General features: G+C 37.5%; 1 protein-coding gene across 1 annotated transcript; it reads right to left on the reverse strand.

Annotated features, from left to right (window-relative positions):
• Positions 1-219: 219 nt before the first annotated feature.
• Positions 220-12532, reverse strand: LOC114917175 (uncharacterized). The gene is made up of 7 exons (XM_065950766.1): positions 12230-12532; positions 11578-11646; positions 7392-7445; positions 6612-7244; positions 6467-6514; positions 3890-5083; positions 220-3736 (listed from the first exon to the last, which is right to left on the reverse strand). Exons 2-7 carry the CDS (start codon positions 11594-11596, stop codon positions 2169-2171), a joined length of 3516 nt encoding a protein of 1171 aa, XP_065806838.1. The 5' UTR covers positions 11597-11646; positions 12230-12532; the 3' UTR covers positions 220-2168.
• Positions 12533-22385: the final 9853 nt, after the last annotated feature.

Here is a 22385-nt window from a genome sequence, read left to right on the forward strand (position 1 = left end):
TGGCTACTATTGACTGGTTAAATTTTAACCGGACATAAAAAGTACAATTTAAAAGTCAACTTTAAAAACTAAATCATGAAAGGTAGCAGCTGCTGATCCGGCGGATAATCAATCACTCTGTAGATTAGATGATATTCATATATCTTCAGGTCTATTAAATGTCAGATAACATAGTAAGAGTATTACTTCCCCATGATAAAGGCAACAACTGAAAATATATTGTTTTGTTCAGATATTTTTAATTATGACAGACAGAAAAAAGAAAAACAAAACAAGTTTTACCTCAGAACATTTCTACAAAAATAAGTAAACTTGAAAAAAATACCAAAATATTTCCTTAAAATCCTTGATGTTCATTATTTGAATAAATGAAATAACTTGAATGTGTATAACCAACTATAGGAAACGAAAAAACATATTTTACAATAAAAGACAATTAAAAAAAAAAATAGTATTTCTTCCCCATGATAAAGGTGACGTCTGAAAAGGTGTTATTTTGTAAAGATTATATTTATTATCAGAAATGGAACAAAGAAAAACAAAACAGATCGAGGAAAACATCCTATCTGAACATAGCAAGTCTGTCTCTTTATCAGCTTTATGGTTTCACTCCAAAACCAATTTTAAAATAGACAAGGTGGTGAGGTGAGGTTGTAAAATCCTTGCAGAAGCATTTATCCTTTAATGCAGGGGTCTCCAACAGGTAGCTCGGGAGCTACTGGTAGCTCGCGGGCAGGTTTTCAGTAGCTCGCCTTTAGGTTGACTGACTGTGTTAAAAATAAAAATAAAAATCTGACGACGGTAAATGTACCTTTTCCCACTATTCATATATTTGGCCCATAAAAACAAATATGAAGTACTAATGTTTTCTTGGACATTGATGTGAAATTAAGAATATTGATGAGCATTGGCTTATTGCAATTTCACACGTCTACAAACAGTGGCTTAATTCAGCTGATGTGAGCTATGTAAATAAATGCAAGTGATTTGATTCAAGTAGCCCTTGGCCACTTGAATTTTTTTAAAGTAGCTCTCAGATGAAAAAAGGTTGGAGATCCCTGCTTTAATGGGTCGTCTTTACCATCATGCCCTTTATGGAATAACCCCATATTCTGAGTTTGATTATGGAGATGAAGGACCCTGGAACTTCATAAGACTGTACATGGAAAATAAGCCATATGATTGAATTTAATGTAAATGAACTGAGATGACACCATTTTAGTTACATGAAGTCACTGACTGAGTCTGATCAGTTTGGGTGGTTGATGTCTGGTGGTCAGAACACATCGTCAGCAACGTCTGCATTTAAACATTTTCCTCTGTGCAGGGACGTCAAGGTCAGAGTGTTTGGTTTAACGAGTGAACTTTAACTGTCGGCTTTCAACTGAATGTGTCCATGAATGCCAGTGATAGTTTCTTCAGATGTGTATTTAATGAAAGACGAAACAAAGACAGTTGCAGAAAGTCGCCAGTTTACACTCGTTGAACTGAAACACCCCACATGTTCCATTTAGTTTTAAAGGTTGAAAGTAAAATGTACCTGTCAGAATGCTTTTTTTTTAAAGGCATGTTTGTCTCTGTCCAGTGACAATGACACATCGTACAGATGTGGATAACTGTAGACTTAATCCATCAGCTTGTCTCCAGACCTTTTTGCCATTGTTGCCCCTGCTGCTGTATCCCGTCCCCCCTCCACCCCCCTTCTTTTCATGTGCATCCACTACATCGACATCACAGGAATTTCTGAGAATATGCAGAGCCAACGTGTCAAACAGATGCAGGGGACACAAGGCAGCCATCATCACATGTTTACTTGTGGTTAAAAGCAATATCTGGCCTGGGCCATGTGGTAGGCTACAGTCTGTGACTGATCATTAGGGCAAAAGCATTTGGACGAGAGCGGGCGGGGCTCACCGCAAATTTAGTACTGTGTGTTTATTTCATCACGTCCTAGAATGTTTTTTGGGAAACATTAGAGAGAACTTAGACATGTATTTTATCAAAAGTCTCTTCAGGTCCTTCTTCGACACTGTTGCGCATGTTTCAGGGGGATTTGTTGTTTATCAACAAGTCATTTAGAAGAAACTTCTATGTGGTCCAGCAAAAACACAAAACAAAACAAACGGTGTTCAATCAGCTGACGTCATGATCAAGAGTTGATGGAACCTTCAGCAGATGATACAACTGCTTTTGTTTTCATCTTCCAAGTCTTTTTTTTCTTTTCCTTGCCTTTTCTTCAATTCCTCTCTTTCTTCTTTCAGATGTTTTTCTTTGCTTTTTGAGAGGTTTTGTAAAAGATTGTACTCTTTGTCACGTCTCTCTTCTGAATCGTGCAGTTGTCTTTCTTGTCTTTGCTTCAACTCACACACTTCCTCCATGTGTTTCTCTACCAGTGCATTGAAGTCCTTCATGTATTTCTGTCTGAAATCATTGAGTTCTTCAGCTTGTTTTCTGGCCTCCACTTCATACTTATTCTTCATTTCCTTCATTTGTCTCTTATAGTTTTCCTCCAATTCTCTTCTCTCCTTCTCCTCCTGTTCTCTTTTGTATTTGTCCTCTTCCTTTCTTTTCTTTTCATTAATCTCTCTTTCTTTTTCATATTCATCTTGGAGCTTTTTAAGTTTTGCTCGTTCCTCCTGTTGTCTCTGTTCATCTTCTTGTGTCTGTTTTGTCCACCATTCTCTTCTTTCTTTCTCCCAAGTCTCTTGTTGCTTTCTCATCTCTTCTCTAGTCTCCTCCAGCATTTTGTCAATGGTTTCCTTTGATTCTGATTCTGATTTTATCTGTTTCTCCAAAGCTGAGAGTTTCTGTTCCCATGACTGTTTCTTAATTTCTTCCTCTCGCTCTCTTTTCCTGTTTTCTTCTTCTCTCTTTTGCTGTTCTTTCTTTCTCTCCTCACACTCCTTGTTGATAAGCTCCTGCTTTTCTTGGAGTTGTTTTTCTCTCAGTTGTCGCTCCTTTTCAATTTCTATCCTCTGTTCTTCCATTCTTCTTTCTTTTTCTTTCATTTCTTCCTCGTGTTTCTTTTGAAGCTCCTCCCTCTCTCTCTTCATCTCTTCTACCTTCTCCTTCAAGAGTCTCTCCATTTCTTTCATTATAGCAGCTTCAGCTTCTTGCAGCATCTCATTGGTGTAGCAGCTGCCTCCATTAGTGCTCACCATTTCTTCAATCTTGGTTATCAGCTCACTGACTTGAGTTCTGTTTTGTTCCTCACAGTTATCAAACACGTGGTATCTTCCTCCACAGTCAGCAAGCAGCTTTTTAAAGGAATCATCACATCTCTCTTCAATGTATTCTTCAATGGACGTGTTATCACGCTTTAATGTATCTCCTCCAGTTAGAAGAACGATGGTGAACTTTTCAGCATTCTTCCCAAAGCCTTCCTTGATGAGTTTTAATGTCTCCTTCTCTTCTGATGTAAATCTGCCGATTTGTAACACCAACAGGAAGACATGTGGTCCTGGAGCCAGAAGACTGATGCATTTAATCAGCTCTTCTTGAACCTCTTCATGGGACAAAGTTGTGTCAAACAGACCAGGAGTGTCGACCACAGTGACCGGACCACCGTTCACATCACTTTGTGCTTTCTGACAACATTTTGTGACTGATGTTTGGGATACTTCAGCTTCAAATGTGTTCCCTCCTAGAATGGTGTTTCCTGAAGAACTCTTCCCATTGCCAGTCTTCCCTATCAGCACAATCCTGAGACTCTGTTGACTCAGCTTATCATCATCACCTGTGAAAAAAGAAGACCTAGAGTTACCTTCAATGCTGAACATTTATTTTGAACAATATAGAATTAAAGGTATGATTAACAATAGGTTGTTTATAAAAAAAATAAGTGAATTAGTATAATTTATGTTTACAAGTTAAAATAAATAATACTTACAGATGACTGGGTCTTTTGTTTTCAGGTTCTTCAGCTCAGCCTGTAGAGTTGTGATCTTTTCTATTTGGGCTTGTGCAAATGTTTGTGTTGTGAAGATGAATGATTTGAATTTATCTTCGTGCATCTTTTCCACCATGTCCAGCAGCTCTGGGATCTGCTGCTTGTCCCTGATGTTTAGAACCAAAGATCTTCCTCCACAGCTCTGAAGAAGCTCCTGGATGGACTTGGTTTCTTTTAGAAAGTTAACAACAGCTGGATCTGAGGGATCTGACTCAACAGTGAACAGCAACACAGTGATGTCATTGAATCGACTCCCAAACGTGTTCTTCATGGTCTCCAACTCTCCTTTGTCTTCATCAGTGAGTGGACCCACAGGTAGAACCAGGATGAAGGCATGGATACCCTCAGGATCACAGAGAGAGATACACCTGAGTGATTCCTTCATCACCTCCTCCTGAGGTTTTCCATACAAGGCAGGAAGCTCCACCAGGGAAACCCAATGTCCACACACCTCTCCCTGATGTTTAACACACTCTGATGAGCTGGAGACTGAATGAAGATCTGTCTGACCTAAAATGGCCTCAGCTGCTGAAGTCTTCCCTGCTCCTCTCCTTCCACACAGAACCAGGCTCAAAGCTGTTTTCATAAGACCAGACTTTGGGGCGACTGAATCCTCAATGACGGTGAGAAAGGTTCCTTTGTTTTCATGAACAGTTTTCTTAATCTTTTGCATTAATACATCACGGTTGTTGTCAGCCATACAGTAGTGTCGTTCTCCACAGTCTTTAATGAGACTTCTAAAAGAGACACCTGTTTTATCCTCCTTATGTGTGCTGATGACCATTGAGTGTTTAAAAGCATCTTGACTGAAGAAACTCAGGATGAACTTCAGTGTTTGTCTGTTCTCTTCAGTGAAATCAGAAGGTTTCACTAACAGCAGCACAACATTTGGTCCAGGAGGACAGAGACTCACAGCCTTCTTCATCTCTTCTCTCAGCTTCTCCAAAGAAACACTGAAAACTTCTGGAGTTTTCACAACTGTTAGAGGCTTTCCTCTCCATTCTCCACTCTGCACCACTTGTTTGTTTGCAAAAGGCATTGACATGAAGCCTGAGCTGTGGTGTTCTTTTCCGGTGATAAAGTCTCCAAGTTTGGTTGTTTTGTCGTCCTTTATCCCCAGCAGCAGAATTCTGACTGTAATAGAAAAATAAAATGTAACGTGTAGAGAGACATTAAGTCATGCCACATGGTTAAACTAAAGCTTACATTCTGTTTTCTATATTTAGCTTTCAATGGTTTAATGAAAGAAAAACTCATAATCTTCATGTTGGCTTCTAATTAGCTTAATCCAGACAGTAGCAGGAAAATATAAACCATTAAATCAATATCTGTCTGTGTGTGTCTGTTCATACCTACATAATCATTATATATATTTATATTCCTCAACCTGTTTACAAACTGTTAAACCGTCACATTAAAACAGGAAGTATACAGTAATTTACATGTATGCTTCCTGATTTAATGTGTCCATAACTTTTACTTTATTACAGCATAACTTTTGCTAAGCAGTTGCCACATATACATAAAAATACACTTTATTACTGATTTAACTTCTGCGCTTTACAGTGCTGGACCTTGCATATATAAACTTACAGTGATTTTCTGTAATTTTACATACATTTTAACCCCCCAGCCATGGCCACGCCCCTTTAACAAAACTTAAGCTTTTAATACATTTTATTCTCCAAGGTATCTACGGTACCAAGACCAAATTGGGTTGGATTGGATAAAGCCTTCAAGAGGACTGATTTTGAATATGCACCCTGAAACTCATTTGTTCCTGCTGCCATCACCTTTTTAAACCACTAACTGTGTTGCCTCTGTTTCTTATCTATTATTTACTGTCCTTTCTATGTTGTTTGCTCATTTCGGGCTGTATGTATGTGTGTGTTTTACTGCTGACTGCAAAACAAATTGCCCTCTAGCAGGGATAATAAAGACAACCTTGAACCTTGAACCTTGTTCATGGCTTAAATAGGCATTATTTTAATTATACAACTCACTCTTTTGGTGAGTCTGGTGATGCTCCAGATTCCTTCCTGTTAAAAGGCAGTTTTTCCCTGCCACTGTAACTTTACTGTGCTCATGGTAGATTAATGTTGGGTCTTTGTAAATAATATAAAAGAGTACGGTCTAGATCTACTATCTACTATTTTTGTGTCTAAAGACAGCATTTGTTATGAATTGGCACTATACAAATAAAGATTGATTGATTGTAAATCAGTACAAAATGGCTCACCACCTTTTGCATTATGGGCATGGGCCCAAGTTGTTTTTTAGTGCGGGAGCTGAACTTTGTACTGCTCTCAGATAATATGGTCAAGTCTCTATTGGATTCCGGTTTCACATTTTTGGATACAATATATTTATAATAATGAAAAAAAAAAAGTGATTATAATTTCCCAAGTTTTCTCTAAAGGGAGATGAGTTTTGGGGGGATAAGAGTCAACCACAGTGGCGCCAATATTGTACTGGTCAGTAATAATAAAATGTGTCTATTTATGAAAGTTTACTTACTTTCTCCTGAGGGAGGGGGTGTCACCATGTTATCCCTGGTAAGAAGACCTGTGAAAAGATGACATCATTGACTATCAGCTTCATATTCTCATGAGATCAGTAATGATTTTGAGTTTAAACATTTTGATTAGAACAGATCTCTTACCAGAAGACATAACAGCATCCACGATTCTGGGCCTTGTTTCCTTTTGTTGTATTCTTTGTTTATCATCAGGGGCATCCATGAACACATCACAGCTGACATGCTCTCCATTGTGTTCTTTCACAATTTGACCCAAACGGGTCAACAGCTCTGGAAGTTCAAGGTTTGCCAGCTCCAAATATCTGTATCTACATTCTATGATCATCTCTTTTAAGGGTTGATTTTGCAAATGTATTTTAACAACACTTGAGCCCTGCTCTCTGGGTGTTGATATCAGTAACAGTGAATTTTCAAATGACTGATCACTGAAGCGTTTAAGAACTCTACAGAATCTCTGTTTGTGTTCCTCAGTGAAGTCATCAGGCTGGAGAACCAACAGGAACACATGAGGTCCAGGATCAGAGAGTCTCACACAGTCTGTCAGATGTTCTGTCAGTTTGTCTGCAGAGATGGTGGGATGCAGCAGATCTGGAGTGTTGATAAGAACTATGTCTTTCTCCTTTATTTGTCTCCTGACTTTCTCACATTGGTTTGCTTCTTTTCCAGTGTTGAACACAGTCTCTCTCATTATGTCGTTCCCCACTGAACTCCTCTCAGACCATGAGTTCCCCAGCAGAACAACCCTCAACTCAGACACTGTGAAAAGAAAATTTTAAACAGACTAACTAGCTATTTTTTTTAAATCCAGTTTTCTTTCTTTATTTTGGGATTTGATTACCTACTGTTTTTACAGATGTGACCAAAACAGATATTCTTATACAAATGGATAGAAGTTTTACTCACTGTGAGGTGGCAACCATCCCATACTCCTACAGCGCCTCAGGGGATGCGGATCATCTATGATTGAAACAAGTACATTTTGTCATAGGTGTGCACAGTCTTTCATGACATTTTACACATAAATAAAGTAGAAGTCTACGGAGCCTGGGAGGTGAAATGAACTAACACATTTTATAAAGCGTGCAAGTTATAACTTTAATAGCGGTAATTAAACAAACTAACTGGCGACAGTGTGAGATAATATGATGTATGTGGTATAAAACTCTATATAAACCTTATAAACACATAAAAAAAACGGAGACGGACCGGACACGCATCTGGTGGAAGTTGGTCGTGAGTCATCTCCACTGTCAGGACCGGACATGATGTAGGCCTAGTTTGTTGTAGAAACGCTTGGAGACAACGGTAGATGACTATCTTTATCATCCAAAACAGCGGTAATAAGAGTTAAGATTTACTTTTATTGATCCCCACAAGAGGAAATTTCAGTTTTTACATTCTGTAGTTCATGCAACACACACACAGGCTGAAATATACACACATGCACAAACAGGATCCTATGGACATGCACTAATGGAGAGATGTCAGAGTGACGGAGCTGCCCACAGCAGGCGCTCCTGAGCTGGTGGTGGGGAGGGGGTTTGGTGCCTTGCTCAAGGGCACCTCGGCAGTGCTCAGGAAGTGATCTGGCACCTCTCCAGCTACCAGACCAACTTCCATATTTGGTCCACAATGGGACTTGAACCGGCGACCGGTTCCCAACCCAAGTCCCTACAGACTGAGCGCTAAGCGTCTGCTAAGTGAATTGTAACATTGTAAATAAACCCACACAACTATCAAACATTCACATTCAGCTGGAAGTCCACAGCTAAAATGTCTTTCTATTTAAAGGTAAGTCTGTGTGTGTGTGCCTACATGTGTGTGTATTATTTATTGTTAGTCACTGCCTTTTTTTGCTTGATTTGTTTACCTCCATGCTCTGAGCTTATGATGGTGAAATGTTCCTGTTTAATTATAATTCTTCATGTTCTGACAATAAAGAATAATTAAACCATAATTAACCATCTGGTTTCTTCATCTTTCACTCAGGAACAAAAATCTGCTTTTAAATGTATTATTATTTATATATCGACTGATATGAAATTGTTCATCTACCTGCCACCTTGGCCGGTGAGTCAAAAAGTTAATTTCGGACCCTGCCTGCACACCCTCTTGGTCCCCCCGTTCTGCCTCCTCCATGCTCCTCACCACACCTCCTTTCCGCCTATCATCAATGGGATCTCGAGCATTTAGCCGTACGGCCCCCCGTCTCTGGAACTCTCTCTCACAAACCATCCATGACATTAACTATCTCCCCACCTTCAGATCACAGCTCACAGCTGCTGTTTTTGTGTTTTTGTTTTTAAGTAGTTGATAGTGTTCGTGTTTTTTACTCTACTGCTGTGTCTGTAAGGTGACCTTGAGTGACATGAAAGGCACCCTTAAATAAAATGCATTATTATTATTATTATTATTATTATTATTATTATTATTATAGGTGAAAAAGTTTTGAACATGTTTTTAGATTTCTTTGTTTAAGGTCAAGATTTGGCCTGACGTGATAATCGCTTGTTTTTATTATTAAAGCTAAAAATGCCTCTCCTTTTTAAGGCAGAGCCTCTGTAGGGTGACAGTTGGCTTTAAAAAGAAGTGGAGACGAGAAGTGGGAGGATTTTATACTTTTACAGGGTTTGTCCTGGCTCAGTATTACCTTATTTGACAGAAATCTGTGCATTTCCTGTTATTTCTGACCATTTTATAAATAATATTATCATTATGCTTAAGTTACTGAAACCCCAATTCAATCTGGTAAAGAATTTCTTTTTAATTGCAACAGTGAAACATGGGAGGAGAGGGATTTTGAGGGAGAGGGGTGTAATGAGATTGGGAGAGGCGAGGTCACATCCTGCCAAAAGTACATTTATTTGAATTACTAAGGTATTATGTCAAATAATCACAGATTTAAGTCACAGATAATTTGGATCATTTGATCAGATCAGGAAATTGAGAAATAATAAAAATATATTTGCTGGCTCTAACGCAGCGCTGGTTGACAGTCTGTGTGGAGAAGTTCACAGACTACAGCTGGCTGACGTTATAGTCGTTAAGATATTGATTGTTGATAAAAGCAGACACGTTGGAATTGAACAGAGAAAAGTTGAACGTGCGTTCCCGACTCGGTCCATACGGATAGCGGATCAACCGGGTTCCGTTTCACGACAAGTCAACAGGTGTGTGCGGTGGTTGGTGTTCCGGTGTGTGTGTGCGCGTTTGCAGCCATGTATGTTGGTGTGTCTCGTCTCGGCGTGCCCCCCCGATGACCCGTCTGCAGACAGCAGAGGAGCAGGGACAAGTAGCCGCAGCTATACGTCATACGCGGTTTAGTATAGTTTTAACATGACTGTTGGGATAAATATTTACCGCCATGAAGAGCATTGCTCTTTGAAATTAACTCCAAACGGAAAATCAACCTGAATTTAGCGCTTGTGGGTGTCAGCGGAGCGGACGGAACCAATCAAAAGAAACGAACAGTCAATCAGCTGGCTATCCAGCGCGAGCCACATGTGTAAACAGATGAGAGGGGAGATGACTGCTAGAAGTCAGAGACGTCGTATTTAAGTTTATGTTCTGCTTGTTCAACAGTCGTTTGATGTATTGATACTTTTAACATTCAGGGAGGATTTGATTTGCAATTTGCATCGTCTTTTTTTTCTTTTGGCGCTCTGGATTTTCCTTTGGCGCTGGGTAAAACCTCTTTGGGGGGCGCCAAAGAATTGTTTATGCAGGAAAAACCCTGTTTTATGCTTCTTACCCAAAATAACTTTGTATCATTTTTTCTGTTTGTGTGTTTTCCCTCTTTAATAATTCACTTTGAGAACACACAGAGATGAGTTTGAACACATACTGGAGTTCATGTATTTTGAACACAGTTAGGTGGTCCAACGGCACAAGGTAAGAAAATAGCCCAATAACAGAAATAGAGCAAAATATTGAACGATGGCGGATTAAAAATATCAAATTAAAATGCACAAGGTAAGCTAAAACTATGATGACAAATAAAAGTTCAACTTTATTCAGAGATTTCAGACAATAGTGCCGTACAGTCTGAGAGTGAAATGATCACTTTATGAAGGAGTGCAGGAAAACTTCCTGTTGTGAAATATGTCAACAGAATGAAACATGAAAAATAGGCCTATTATATATGTTAGGATGTCAAACCATCGTGAAGAGAGTTACTTAAGAGAAAGAGAAACTTACAAATACTAACTATGCCTGCCTTACATATATGCAAACATTGCTTTCATTATTTATTGACATTAATCTCTTTTAGTTTTGGAATGCAGGTAGACATAGAAACTTATTTTGTCCTAAAATATGAAAGAAGGCTAATTGCACTTATATGCTGCACTGTGATATTTAAAGAGGGAATTTTGAATGTCATATGTTTTTCTGAGAAGAAAGCCTTTACTACAGACTCAATCACCATTATATTTCTCTGCATTTAATTCACTATAGGGCTGCACGATATATTGTTACAGCATCGTCATCGCAATGTGAAGAAAAAAATACATATCCATCTGGAGCCGAAAAATATATTTCAGCCTTTCAATTAAGTTTATGTAGCCTGTCTAAGCCCATTCACATTACTATTATATCTAAATGAGCATACATTTCTATATTTCACCACATTACATGCAACACCTCGCACAGTTAGAGCACCTTGCTCTGTCATCTAACCTGCTCAGGGTCGGGCAGAGTGAGAGGGAGCGGTGATGTGAGCGGAGAGGAGCAGGGACTTTGACAATCTGACAGTTTGATAACTATGTGCTAACGCAAGGGGAGAGTGGTTGGCCAAACAGCAGTTGATTTTGGTTTCATGCTGGTGCTCAAGGACGACATCTACTGGATCAAAAAAGGTGCACATTCATCCTTTATAAAGTTAAGGACATACACCAGACCTCTCTCTGTTTAGAATGATATATTGTATGTAGTGATGCATAAAATATATCTGCTCAAGAAAATAAGAAGTGTTAAGGCTGTTACTATTTCTTAAATCCAAGACTCACTGACCTGCTTAAATGTCTCAGTGTCTCTTTTGGAGTCTTTAAACATGTAGACAGAGGATAAAACAGAGTCTGACTGGACTCACCTGCTGCTGCAGTCGCCATGATGTCATCAGAGACTAATTCAAATGGAAAGAACAGCTCTGTTTGAGAACCTAGAGAAAGGATTTAAAATATTTAAAAGGGTAACATGTACAGTAGCACATTACTTATTAGTAAAGAAATCAATGAGTGCAGACATCATTCATAGCAATTCCTGTCATATCACTGAATTCATATACTTGTAAAGTAGTTTAGCTCAAGTGATTAGGAAGGTGGTAGGAAGGCATTTCAGCAGACTTCATTTAAGTTAATAAAAACAAAAGTTCAAAGGAAATAAGGTAAATTACCTCAAAACTAAATCAAACTAAGGCATAGGGCTGGACGATATGGACCAAAACTCATATCTTGATATTGTTTAGCTGAATGGCGATACTCGATATATATCAATATGTATTTTATTAACAATGAAAACACATGGAAAATAAACTATCTGTTTGTGAATTAAAAAATTAATATTATAAAATAAAAATGTTCCTTAAATACAATAAAAGAGAGAGAGAGAAGGAGCAGGGTTAAGAGGGAGAGACAGTCAGTCATCATCAGTGAGATGAGAAAAAGGTGACATAACTCAAGATAAACACTACAGTCAGTTTGCCCCAATGATGTCAGTGATAACATCATCAATCTTATAAATACCCAGGAAGTGCTGAACCAGCCCCTTTAGCTGCAGGACCACATGGGGAACTGAACAAAAGAATAAATAAAGGTAAGTATCCGATAAAGAGAATCAATCAATCAATCAATCAATTTTTATTTGTATAGCGTCAACTCATAACAAGTGTTATTTCGAGACACTTTACAAAAAGCAGGTAAAATACCTTACTTATTGCTATGGAACAACAATTATATTGCGCAAATCCTGAAACTAAATAAAAATTGACTGAACTAAATCAAAGCTGTGTGTTTGCTTTTACTTACTTTGTACTTTGGTATGAACTGTAACATAATGCCTACACAAACAAACCCAGGACAGTAAGTGCTGCAATGTTACACAAGCAAAGGTCAATTATTGCAAAATGAACAACTTCAAAGAATTATGTGATTTGATATGAATGAAGATTTGAGTGACAAGTGGGAAAAAGTGAAGAGTCTCACAGCCTCTGCTTAGTTCTCGCTTAGTTCTGGGCATGAATTACATTAAGCTTATAGAAATAGCTGAATATTCATGCTGATTGTTATGAAGATTGCATATCCTTTCATGCATTTCTACTTGTTCTTTTATATTACTCTTATATGCCTTAGTCTATCTGTCGCGCCTACTGCGCATTGCTGTTGGCCAGTCAGCTGTCCCTTAGTTCTGTAAACGATTCAAGTTATTTAGCTCTCCATCATTTGGACAGTTAGAACATGTCTGTGTTCATAGAGTTTGTAGGTTTTCTTTTCATTTCATATAGGAGTGGACATTTGAAATGAAAGCTTATACTCATTAGCCAGGATAGTTCCGATTGTATGAGCAAATGCAAAGTATAGCAAATGATTACAGGCGAGAAGCAACAACTGTATGTAATGTGTGGCAATGGTGTACTGATATAAAATGTTAATTTCTCAGGTATTCAGAGGGACTAGTAAAGAGGCGCTCCTCAAGTGTACCTTTAATAAACATTAGCATGCAGGTGTGACTGTAACTTCAATAGTGCTGCCCAGTATCTATTCATCTTCTGTATTTATGTTCATATAAATACATGAAGGAAGTTATTTTTATGAGAACTGACATTTACAGTATTTTTTGCCATCGCTATGTTAGGTCAGTAAAGAATACAGTCTCTCATGTTCATATCAGTTATGTTGGTTATCTCTGTACATTGGAGTAAGGTTGCAGTGTTGTGTTTAATAACTCGCATATAATGGTTTTTTCATTATGTCCTTTATTTTTATGGTTACGGAAAACCACACACAAATATTTTCCTGTCTGAATAATAAATGCAGCACAGAGTGTGAATCTGAAGATTAATCCATCTCAGGTGTATTTTTACTCAGAATTGACAATAAAATGTATATAATCATTAATACATTATCTGATAACATTTAAACTATACAGGTAACATTAGGCTACTTGTTCATTTTGAGTATCTAGTTTTCTGGTAACTCACCCGATGAATTTCTTGCTGTGACACAAAAATAATTTAAAGTGAAACGAGAGTGGAGTTGAGGGTGGAACATGAGCTCGTGATTATTTGTATAATGTAATTGGTTAAAAATGTGTCAGTCAGAGTAACTGAACTGGGACTCTGTTCTTATTGGCTGTGTCAGTTATGTCGACTACCGATTGGCTATGGAAAACAAGTCCCACCCCTTCCTGGTAACTGGTTTTATTAAAGTGCAAGATCTGAGCACTTTATCTTAGTCTAACACACTGATGAACTGAATCTGTTTGTCAGTTCCCTTAACTTGAAGAAAAGTACAACACTTATGGGATCTTATATAGTGGCTGAAAGCACACGTATAACTCCAGCAAGACATTTAGTTATAGTGATAACTCTGGACACCATGGGCCACCATTTATGCCACATGGGAAGAATTCACATCACAGAGACTAAATATCTTCATCCACAGCCATGAAGTTACAAAGACTCAGAAGAGAAATAAACATTTATTCCGTCTGATAAATATCAATTTCCAAATCTATTGTTGGTATTAAAAGTCACTAAATATATAAATTAGTCACTTTTGATTTACAAAGACATTAACAATTTTGTTCATTAAGAATAAAGGGTGTCATTGCCCAAAGAGACCACAAGAGGGTGTCAGCGCTCATCTTTGTCAAGTACTGATTTGTTTGTTGTCTCTGACATACTCCATCTGTTGTTTGTTTGTAAATGTATACATGGTCTGGGTGGACTCTGGAACCGAATTGCCCTCAGGGATAAATAAAGTTTCTAAGTCTAAGACCTTTTGGCTGTAGTTCAATCCAATACTTTCTGACTTCAACATTTCAATTCTATCCGAAAATAATCTGAAGTCATTAGATTGAAGATAGGTTTGTCAGATTCAGAGTCTTTATCAGTCACTGTGTTATGTGAGTGAACAGAATGCTGTTCGACTAGTTTAGGTCAGATGCTTTGAACTGGATAACACCCGACAAGAGGAACTAATTACATTCTCATCACTGACAGAAACTATTACCTTGCTTAGTTGTTTAATCAGTCCTACTGATCATAAGTTAACCTTTTTTATTTGTTGGTAAATCCTTAGGCTAAGTTTAAATCTGACTGATAGGTCATCACCTCAAGAGGAATAAAAACCATATCAATGGGCTGAACACATGGGGTGCAGGTTACTTCAGGAAAAGTATTCATGGATCACCGTTTTTAGATCAGTTACTGTGATAGGATCTTAACAGCAGACTTACAGGAGGACGTTTTGTGATTTCAGTTAATGTTGACCTAAAAGGCCTAGTATCTGAATTTTTTATTAGAGTTCGGTAATTAGAGTAGGTGTTGATGAGATTTGACAATAAAATTAATGTAATCTTAGTAATATGTTATCTGATAACCTTTAAACTATACAGCTATTCCATTATTACTTGTTCATACTTGTTTATCTAGTTTTCGTCAAGTTCATTCACCCAATTAATTTCTTGCTGCGACACGAAAAGAATTCAAAGCGAAACGAGAGTGGAGTTGGGGGTCGGGTGGAACCATAGACTGTAAATATTACTGGACGAACCCTGACCCGTCTGTGACATAGGCAGAAAATGAGTCCAATCGACGGCCGCATCCATATTGGATTTGCAGTCTCAACCTAACTTCGGATCAACCTAGCTACAGCAGTAAGGCGGGACCAGCGGGACTTAGCTCCGCCCATTCAGCTCGACGTTAGCAGTCCACTTCACAGCATAGCTAACAGCTAGGCTGCTATCATCAACTATTCCTGCTCGTCCTGAGAAAACTCTACAAACAGTAAGTTAACATTTAACTTTTCTACAACACAGTTAAAACGAATTATATTCAACACAAATATTTAATTAAAGTCTTAAAACTACACTTTGTTAAATATACAACTATGTTTATGAGTTATTTGTTAGAGAAGTTAGACTTTGTCAGTGTTAGCAGAAAAATACATTAACAAAGTTTTATCCATAGACTGTAAATAAATATGAGACATCCAGAAGAAATCAATATTACAAAGCATACAGTTCATGTTACTGTTCTGACAAAAAGAGGAATGTCTGTGTCTTATATTTACTGATGTCAACAGCGATGAGGTGAACATGACAATTGAAAAATAATTATTTAGTATTTATTATAAGATATTTGTTTTCTATTGAACCCTGTGAAGTCATGGAGTCTGTGGACAGTGTCAGCTTCACACCAAAAACTTTAAGTATTAGAAAAAATAGTATTTAAGACTGGCATCTATTATGATGAGTTGCAGCTACCTTGTTCAATATTATTCCTGCAGATGTGGCTCATAACAAAAAAACAGCCTGAGCTGTCACATGTAGTTAACTGTACATTTTGTCTTGTCTGAGGCATTAATTGAACCCCTTTGTATTTCTCCTATAGACACAGTGTGGATTATTGGTGACTGGTCCGTCGAGGTGCCCAGAGAGCTGCAGAGACAGAGGAAGAAACCTGAGCCTCAACAACATCTGTATTTGTTGGTTCTTCTGGGGTGGACTTCGGTTGCTTCTCTTCAACAGCTCGCTGTGAGGGAGGTCTGAGTGATGTCACCCACAGGCTGAGAGCTGAGACGGGTTTTAAGCCTTTTGACAAACCGTTACACCGCGCCCACCTGTCAAGCTGGTCAGCTACACGCCTTATTGTGAATAACTCTTATCCTTCATCAAAACATTCACCCCCTGTACAGTGTGTCCATCGAGACATGAGCTAATCACACCTATTTGTTTGTTTTGTACCAAGCTGTAAACATGTTAATCTCTGCTGTAAAAACAGACTTTTTTTAATGTTGTTTTTCAGATTAAATAAATATTTCTATATAAATGCACTCCTTTATGTCTACTTATGAGTATACATTTCAGATTAATGCTCAACTCAATAGCTTAGGGAAGGAAGTCTACTTTTACACAACTTCTTATTCTTTTGATAAATACTAATGTAGTTCATTTCTGAAAGTGGGATGGAACAGAGTCATTGCAAAAATTTGCCCTTAAACACAGCCCCATTCTTAAATCAAGATACATGGAGAGTAAATAAGATCAATAACTTGTGAATAAAAACACAGTTAAAAATGATTTAGAAATGTAGTCTTCCCAGATCAATATCACATAATATCAACTTATCCCATCTAAACTGGACAAAGGGTTTTAAAATGGGAAGAAAATAGTTTGATTGCAAGTTGTTTGGAGGAGATCTAGTTTTATTTGAACAGCATGAATACAGTCTTCCAAGGTGCAAACCCTCCTCCTCCTTCTGAAGCCTGTGGAGCTCCTTGATGTACTGCTGTCTTATCTGCTGGCCATCTTCTCTCAGCAGAACTTCAACTGTTGAAAAGTCATTCAGAAGAAGCTCGAGCATGTGACATGGATCCAGGAGAACATGGACTTTTAGTGAGGGGTCTTCAGGATGACAAAGAAAGAGAGAAAATATCAGTTATTCATTAAATCATTTTTTTTGTTCTCATCTATTTTTCTGTATTCATCTGTGTGTAAGAGCACATTTATAAATTCAACAGTGTACTGCACAGACAACAAAGGTACAGTATTCAGGTAATCAACATCTATTCAAAGTTAAGAGGATAAACATTATTGTAATCATGCTGTTTTCAGCTCTCTCACTCACTCACACAATGATATTCCACATCAAATTGTCTCAGATTTTGTGAGGAAAAATTAAGCAGTTTATTGTGGATAGTACTCCATCTTAACATGAAACAAATATAATCTGAATTATTTAAATCATTAACAGGTCCCAACTCTCTGTGCTTCAGTACAGAACATACAGTAACTCATTTATTATTAACATGAGCTCAGTACATGGCTGTATTCTTCAAACTATTTCTTATACTTTATATCTATGTGCTTTATATCTTATTTTCATTCCATATGTTATTTATATTTTATATTTCTACTGCTATATTCTGTGTATGAGTTCAGTGAAAATTAATATGGTTATTAATATAGTTCTTAATGGTTACAGATGCTCTTACAAAGTGAAGTTTTTTTTATTTGTTAATAGTTTGCTCAAATCTTAAGACACTACATCAACCATGTAACATTAATGTCATCCTCTATAACCTACACAGCACATTAGGTTCAGTTCAGTTTATGTTACTGACGGATAATTACTACACAAAGTTTGTTTTTTAATGTCCACATTTACGTGGAGTATAACATTCCTCATAATGTCAGATAACCACCGAGATGAACCTTTAGCTTCTAACATCACACAAACTCACTATTTTCAACAACAACATCTTAACAACAAACATTTCTAAACCATTGACCGTAAATAATGTAAATAATGAGCTACACAGTTAGCCGACTGGTTTACAAGCTAACGCTAAACAAGCTAGGTCCGTAAATATAAACACATGAGTAAGCAGTAAATATAACACTACTATATCACTTACCGAAAAAAACTGAAGCATCAACTTGTTGGATGGTCTGTTAACCGCACAGCAAGCCATGTATGTTGTCAGATATGCGTTAAACAAACTCTCCAAACGAAGTAAGAAAGAGGAGAAATCAAGCTGTTAGCCTCCTGACCTGCTGACCGCACATAGCTGTCAATCAAATCTGCCACAACCAAATATGGGCATAGTCGTTTTCCTTAATAGAATAAAATCCGATGAGTTATAAAAAAATTCACCCCCCCCACAGTGTGAGGAGAAGGGGCCGTCAACTTCTCAGATGTGTCTCGTTTTTTGAACCAGGCTGTAAACATGTTGATTCCTGTGGTAAAAACGGGCTTTTTTGGCTGTGGGCTTATGGCACTTCCGGCGCTTCTGCAGCCAGCCTCAAGCGGAACCTCGAGGAACTGCAGTTTTTTGTACTTCCGCATAGGCTTCATTTTTCGAGACCGGAGGTTGCCCCTTGGGTGGAACATGAGCTCCGTGATTATATGTTTATTTTTATTGGTTAAAAATCTGTAAGTCAAAGTAATTAAACTCGGACTCTGTTCCTATTGGCTGTGTCAGCTAATGGCGACTACCAATTGGCTATGGAAAACAAGTCCCTCCCCTTCTTGGTAGCAGCCAACAGGAAGGAGGCACTTTTAGAGCAGACGGCTGTTGCTGTTGTTAGGAAGAAGTTCACAAAATGTTTAACTTGCTGATATAAAATGTTGTAATCCGGACATGTAAATGACTACTTTTTAAACTACTGGTTAAAGTGCAAGATCTGAAATAAATGTGTTAGATTCAGAGTCTTTATCCATCACTGTGTTATGTGAGAGAACAGAATGCTGTTCGACTAGTTTAGGTCAGATGCTTTTAACTTGATAACACCCCACAAGAGGAAACAAATTACATTTTCAGCACTGACAGAAACTATCTCACCTCATTTTTGATAACCTTAACAGCATAAATAATTACTGAAACCCTAACAGGGCACCTCGTTTCAGACCTGATCACACACAATACTTTACATTATTCACATGTTTGTTGGATGTCTTGGAAGTCAAATCACTCATGTCGCAAAAAGATCTGGAGAAAATCATCCACGCTTTTATTTCCTCCAGCCTTGAAGACTGTAATTCATTATACACCTGACTCAGTAAAAAAATAAATCAAACACATTCAAACAATCCAAAACGCAGCAGCCCGGCTTTAACAAGAAAAAACAAATGTGCCCATATCACTCCAATCTTAGCATCCCTTCACTGATTTTAAGATTATTTTAATTACTTTCAAACCACAACATGGGCTGGCTCCTACATATATTTTAGAGCTTTTAACCCCTTATGAACCAGGACGCAGTCTGAGATCCTCTGGCAGTTCTCCACTGGCTGTTCCAGGGTCCAGGCTGAAAACTAAAGCGGACATGGCTTTTGCTGTCATAGCCCCCCAGACAGTGGAACAGCCTGCCAGAGATCAGACTTGCAGAGTCTGTCCCTCGTTTTACTTCTGTACTTCAGACATTCTTTTTCATTTTAATATTTTATTCTATCAGTATGCTTTTATTGTCCGTTTGTTTTACTGCCTGTTTGCCTTTATATTTTGGAACATCATGCTGTTTAATGTCATCTCTGTCAACAGTACAAGCGATCTAACATTGCTTTTATGATTTGATAATATTTCTATATATCTAGTTTGGTCGAGTTTACTCACCTGGTGAATTTCTTGTTGTGAAAAAATCAGCAGTAAAAGTTCAAGTGAAGCAGCCACGGCACATCTGACTAAAACATAGTTTAATAAAGATTAACATGTTACAGCGTGTTTGTCGAGTTCAAGGACAACCTGGATTTGCCTGAGACTTTTTCTCACAATGAGGAATAACAGGTTGTATCAAATGTAAGAAGTTAGCACTTCCTCATATTTTAAATCACAGATAAACCACCTTTGTTTGTGAGGGATCAAGAGAATCAAGATGAACTCTCCAGTTCCCCCTGCTGGCGGAAAAGTATAGTTCTCTAAACACGGGACTACAAGGAGGATGGTTGGAATCATTAAAAGAAAGTTATTTTGAATGATAAATATTCATCTCTAAATATGTTTTTCATTTCTGTGATAGCTGAGGAAACACTGAAAACAGTCACTATGTATAATATTTTGAAGTAACTCATTAAAACACTTGTTTGGTCATTAATAAAAGCCTTTTGGTGGTTTATTGGAACTTATAGAATTTGTAAATTATTAACCTTTTTCTTTCTAAAAAAATATAATAAATCAAGTAAGTATGATGAATGATTTTAAATAACAGAGCAGTAAACAACAGGTCTCACTAGAAAAAGGATGAGGTTTAAAACATAGAGATTGGATGGAAACTGGGAGCATCTGGTGGAGAGATCAAGAACAGCAAGCAGCCTTTAGAAGTGTAAATGTGACTGTTGAATAAAGTCAGAGATACTGACTGTGACAGAGGCAAACAAGGGAACTATCTACAAGTGCTACCCTGAAGATTTACTCTTTTTGTGATATTTAAGAGGTCTGTTTTGTGTTGTCATACTGTATACTTGTACTGTATATTGCAGGTATATAACGTACAGAGGTCAATGGGCACTTTGTAGGAAACCATAAAAAAATATCCTGTAGTTGTTGCTCTAAACTAAGAGACTTTTTGGTGAACATTGAGTAACAAGGTGCAAATGAAGCTATGGATATAACAAATCAAAAGTGTATCTTAAAAACACAATTTTAACTGTTAAATAGAAAATAATAAATGACTTAAATAATTGCAGGAAAGTAAAGAATTGTTTAACCATTAGAGACGCTCATTTTAAATGTCCAAATAAGTGATGTTTGGATTTGGTTAACTTCTGAAGGGTTGTCTTTTTTAATGCATGACTGTTAGTACAGTAGGAGTGGGTGTTACGATGCACTGTAACTGCATTGTGTGAGAGATGACAATAGACTTACCTGACAGTCTACCTACGTAGGAGAAGAAAAACATGGATGTACTTACCCATTAGTAGCCCAGAGTCTAACCCTGTAAGAGAACCAGAGATGGTCTTCCCATCTTGGGCATGCCAGGTCTCAAACATACAAACATCAAATCTCCCTCTTACTTACAAGATATTGAAGATACAAAAAAATCTGGTCTTTCAAGGTGACACAAAAATACATATATCAAACAAAGCATTGATATTATCTACAGACTCAATATGTCAGCTATCATTCAGCTTGTTAAGCAAAGTGCAATATAAAACCAATGTATTATTATTATTATTATTATTATTATTATTATTATTATTATTAAAGCTTACCGTACTCTGATATATAATGCTTTTAGCACCAAATGATAAAAAAGGACATACAAAAGATCATTGTTAGACATTAAACTAGTTTTATTAAATTCCTGATATATCACTAAAGTCTTTGTTATCAGATAAGGTTTAGTAGAGAATACATTTGCCTAGCTTCTCTAGTCCTGAAGGTTAAACTGAAGTTCCTAACGGATAAAAAAAGTTATATGAGGTTGAAGATATAAAACCACAACAAGATAAAAAGAGAGCTTTTATACCAACCACCAGGAAAGTAGTACTAAATAAATTAATAAATAAAACAACTTACCAAACAGCACACACGTTTTTCATCTTTCTTCCTCGGCCGTCTCTTTCTGCAAAAGTTATTCCTCCATGTAGTCTGGTTCATAAAGGTTTCCTTTAGTCTCCAACGTTATCGACACTTTGATGATCCTTCATGATTTGAGTTTCCTTCATTAATTGTCTTTTCTTAAAGCTGCCTAAGATGTCAGGTCGTTTACCTTAAAGTCTCTGTATATGTGTTTCATGGTCTTCTTGTAGGACCCCTACCTGTTATATGAATCACTCATGAAACTGCTTTCCCCTTACAGCAGAGAACAGGTTTAGTGGTTATGGGGGTTGCCTCCGTTTACCGCAAATACCATGTTTACACAGCATTTTTGGTGGTTATAGCGACAGCCCTCGTTTCAACGTATATTTCACATAGACTGTAAAAATAAGGGTACCTAACCCTAACCAGAACTGAAGTAAGTATTATCGGTTCAAAGGCATGCATGCGTTGTATTACAACGTTATGTACAACAGGTAATCATGCTTTTGCACTTGGACTTAACCCAAGCCAAGAAGCAAGACATGTAGGTGTTTAATATGACTAACCCTAAAGTGAGGCCAGGTCAGACTACAGTAACACTCTCCTTTAAGGCCCGACAAAGAAAACAATAAATCAGCTGCAAATCATTCAAAATGCA

The sequence above is a fragment of the Labrus bergylta genome, chromosome 2 (assembly GCF_963930695.1).
Source record: "Labrus bergylta chromosome 2, fLabBer1.1, whole genome shotgun sequence".
Taxonomy (NCBI): domain Eukaryota; kingdom Metazoa; phylum Chordata; class Actinopteri; order Labriformes; family Labridae; genus Labrus; species Labrus bergylta.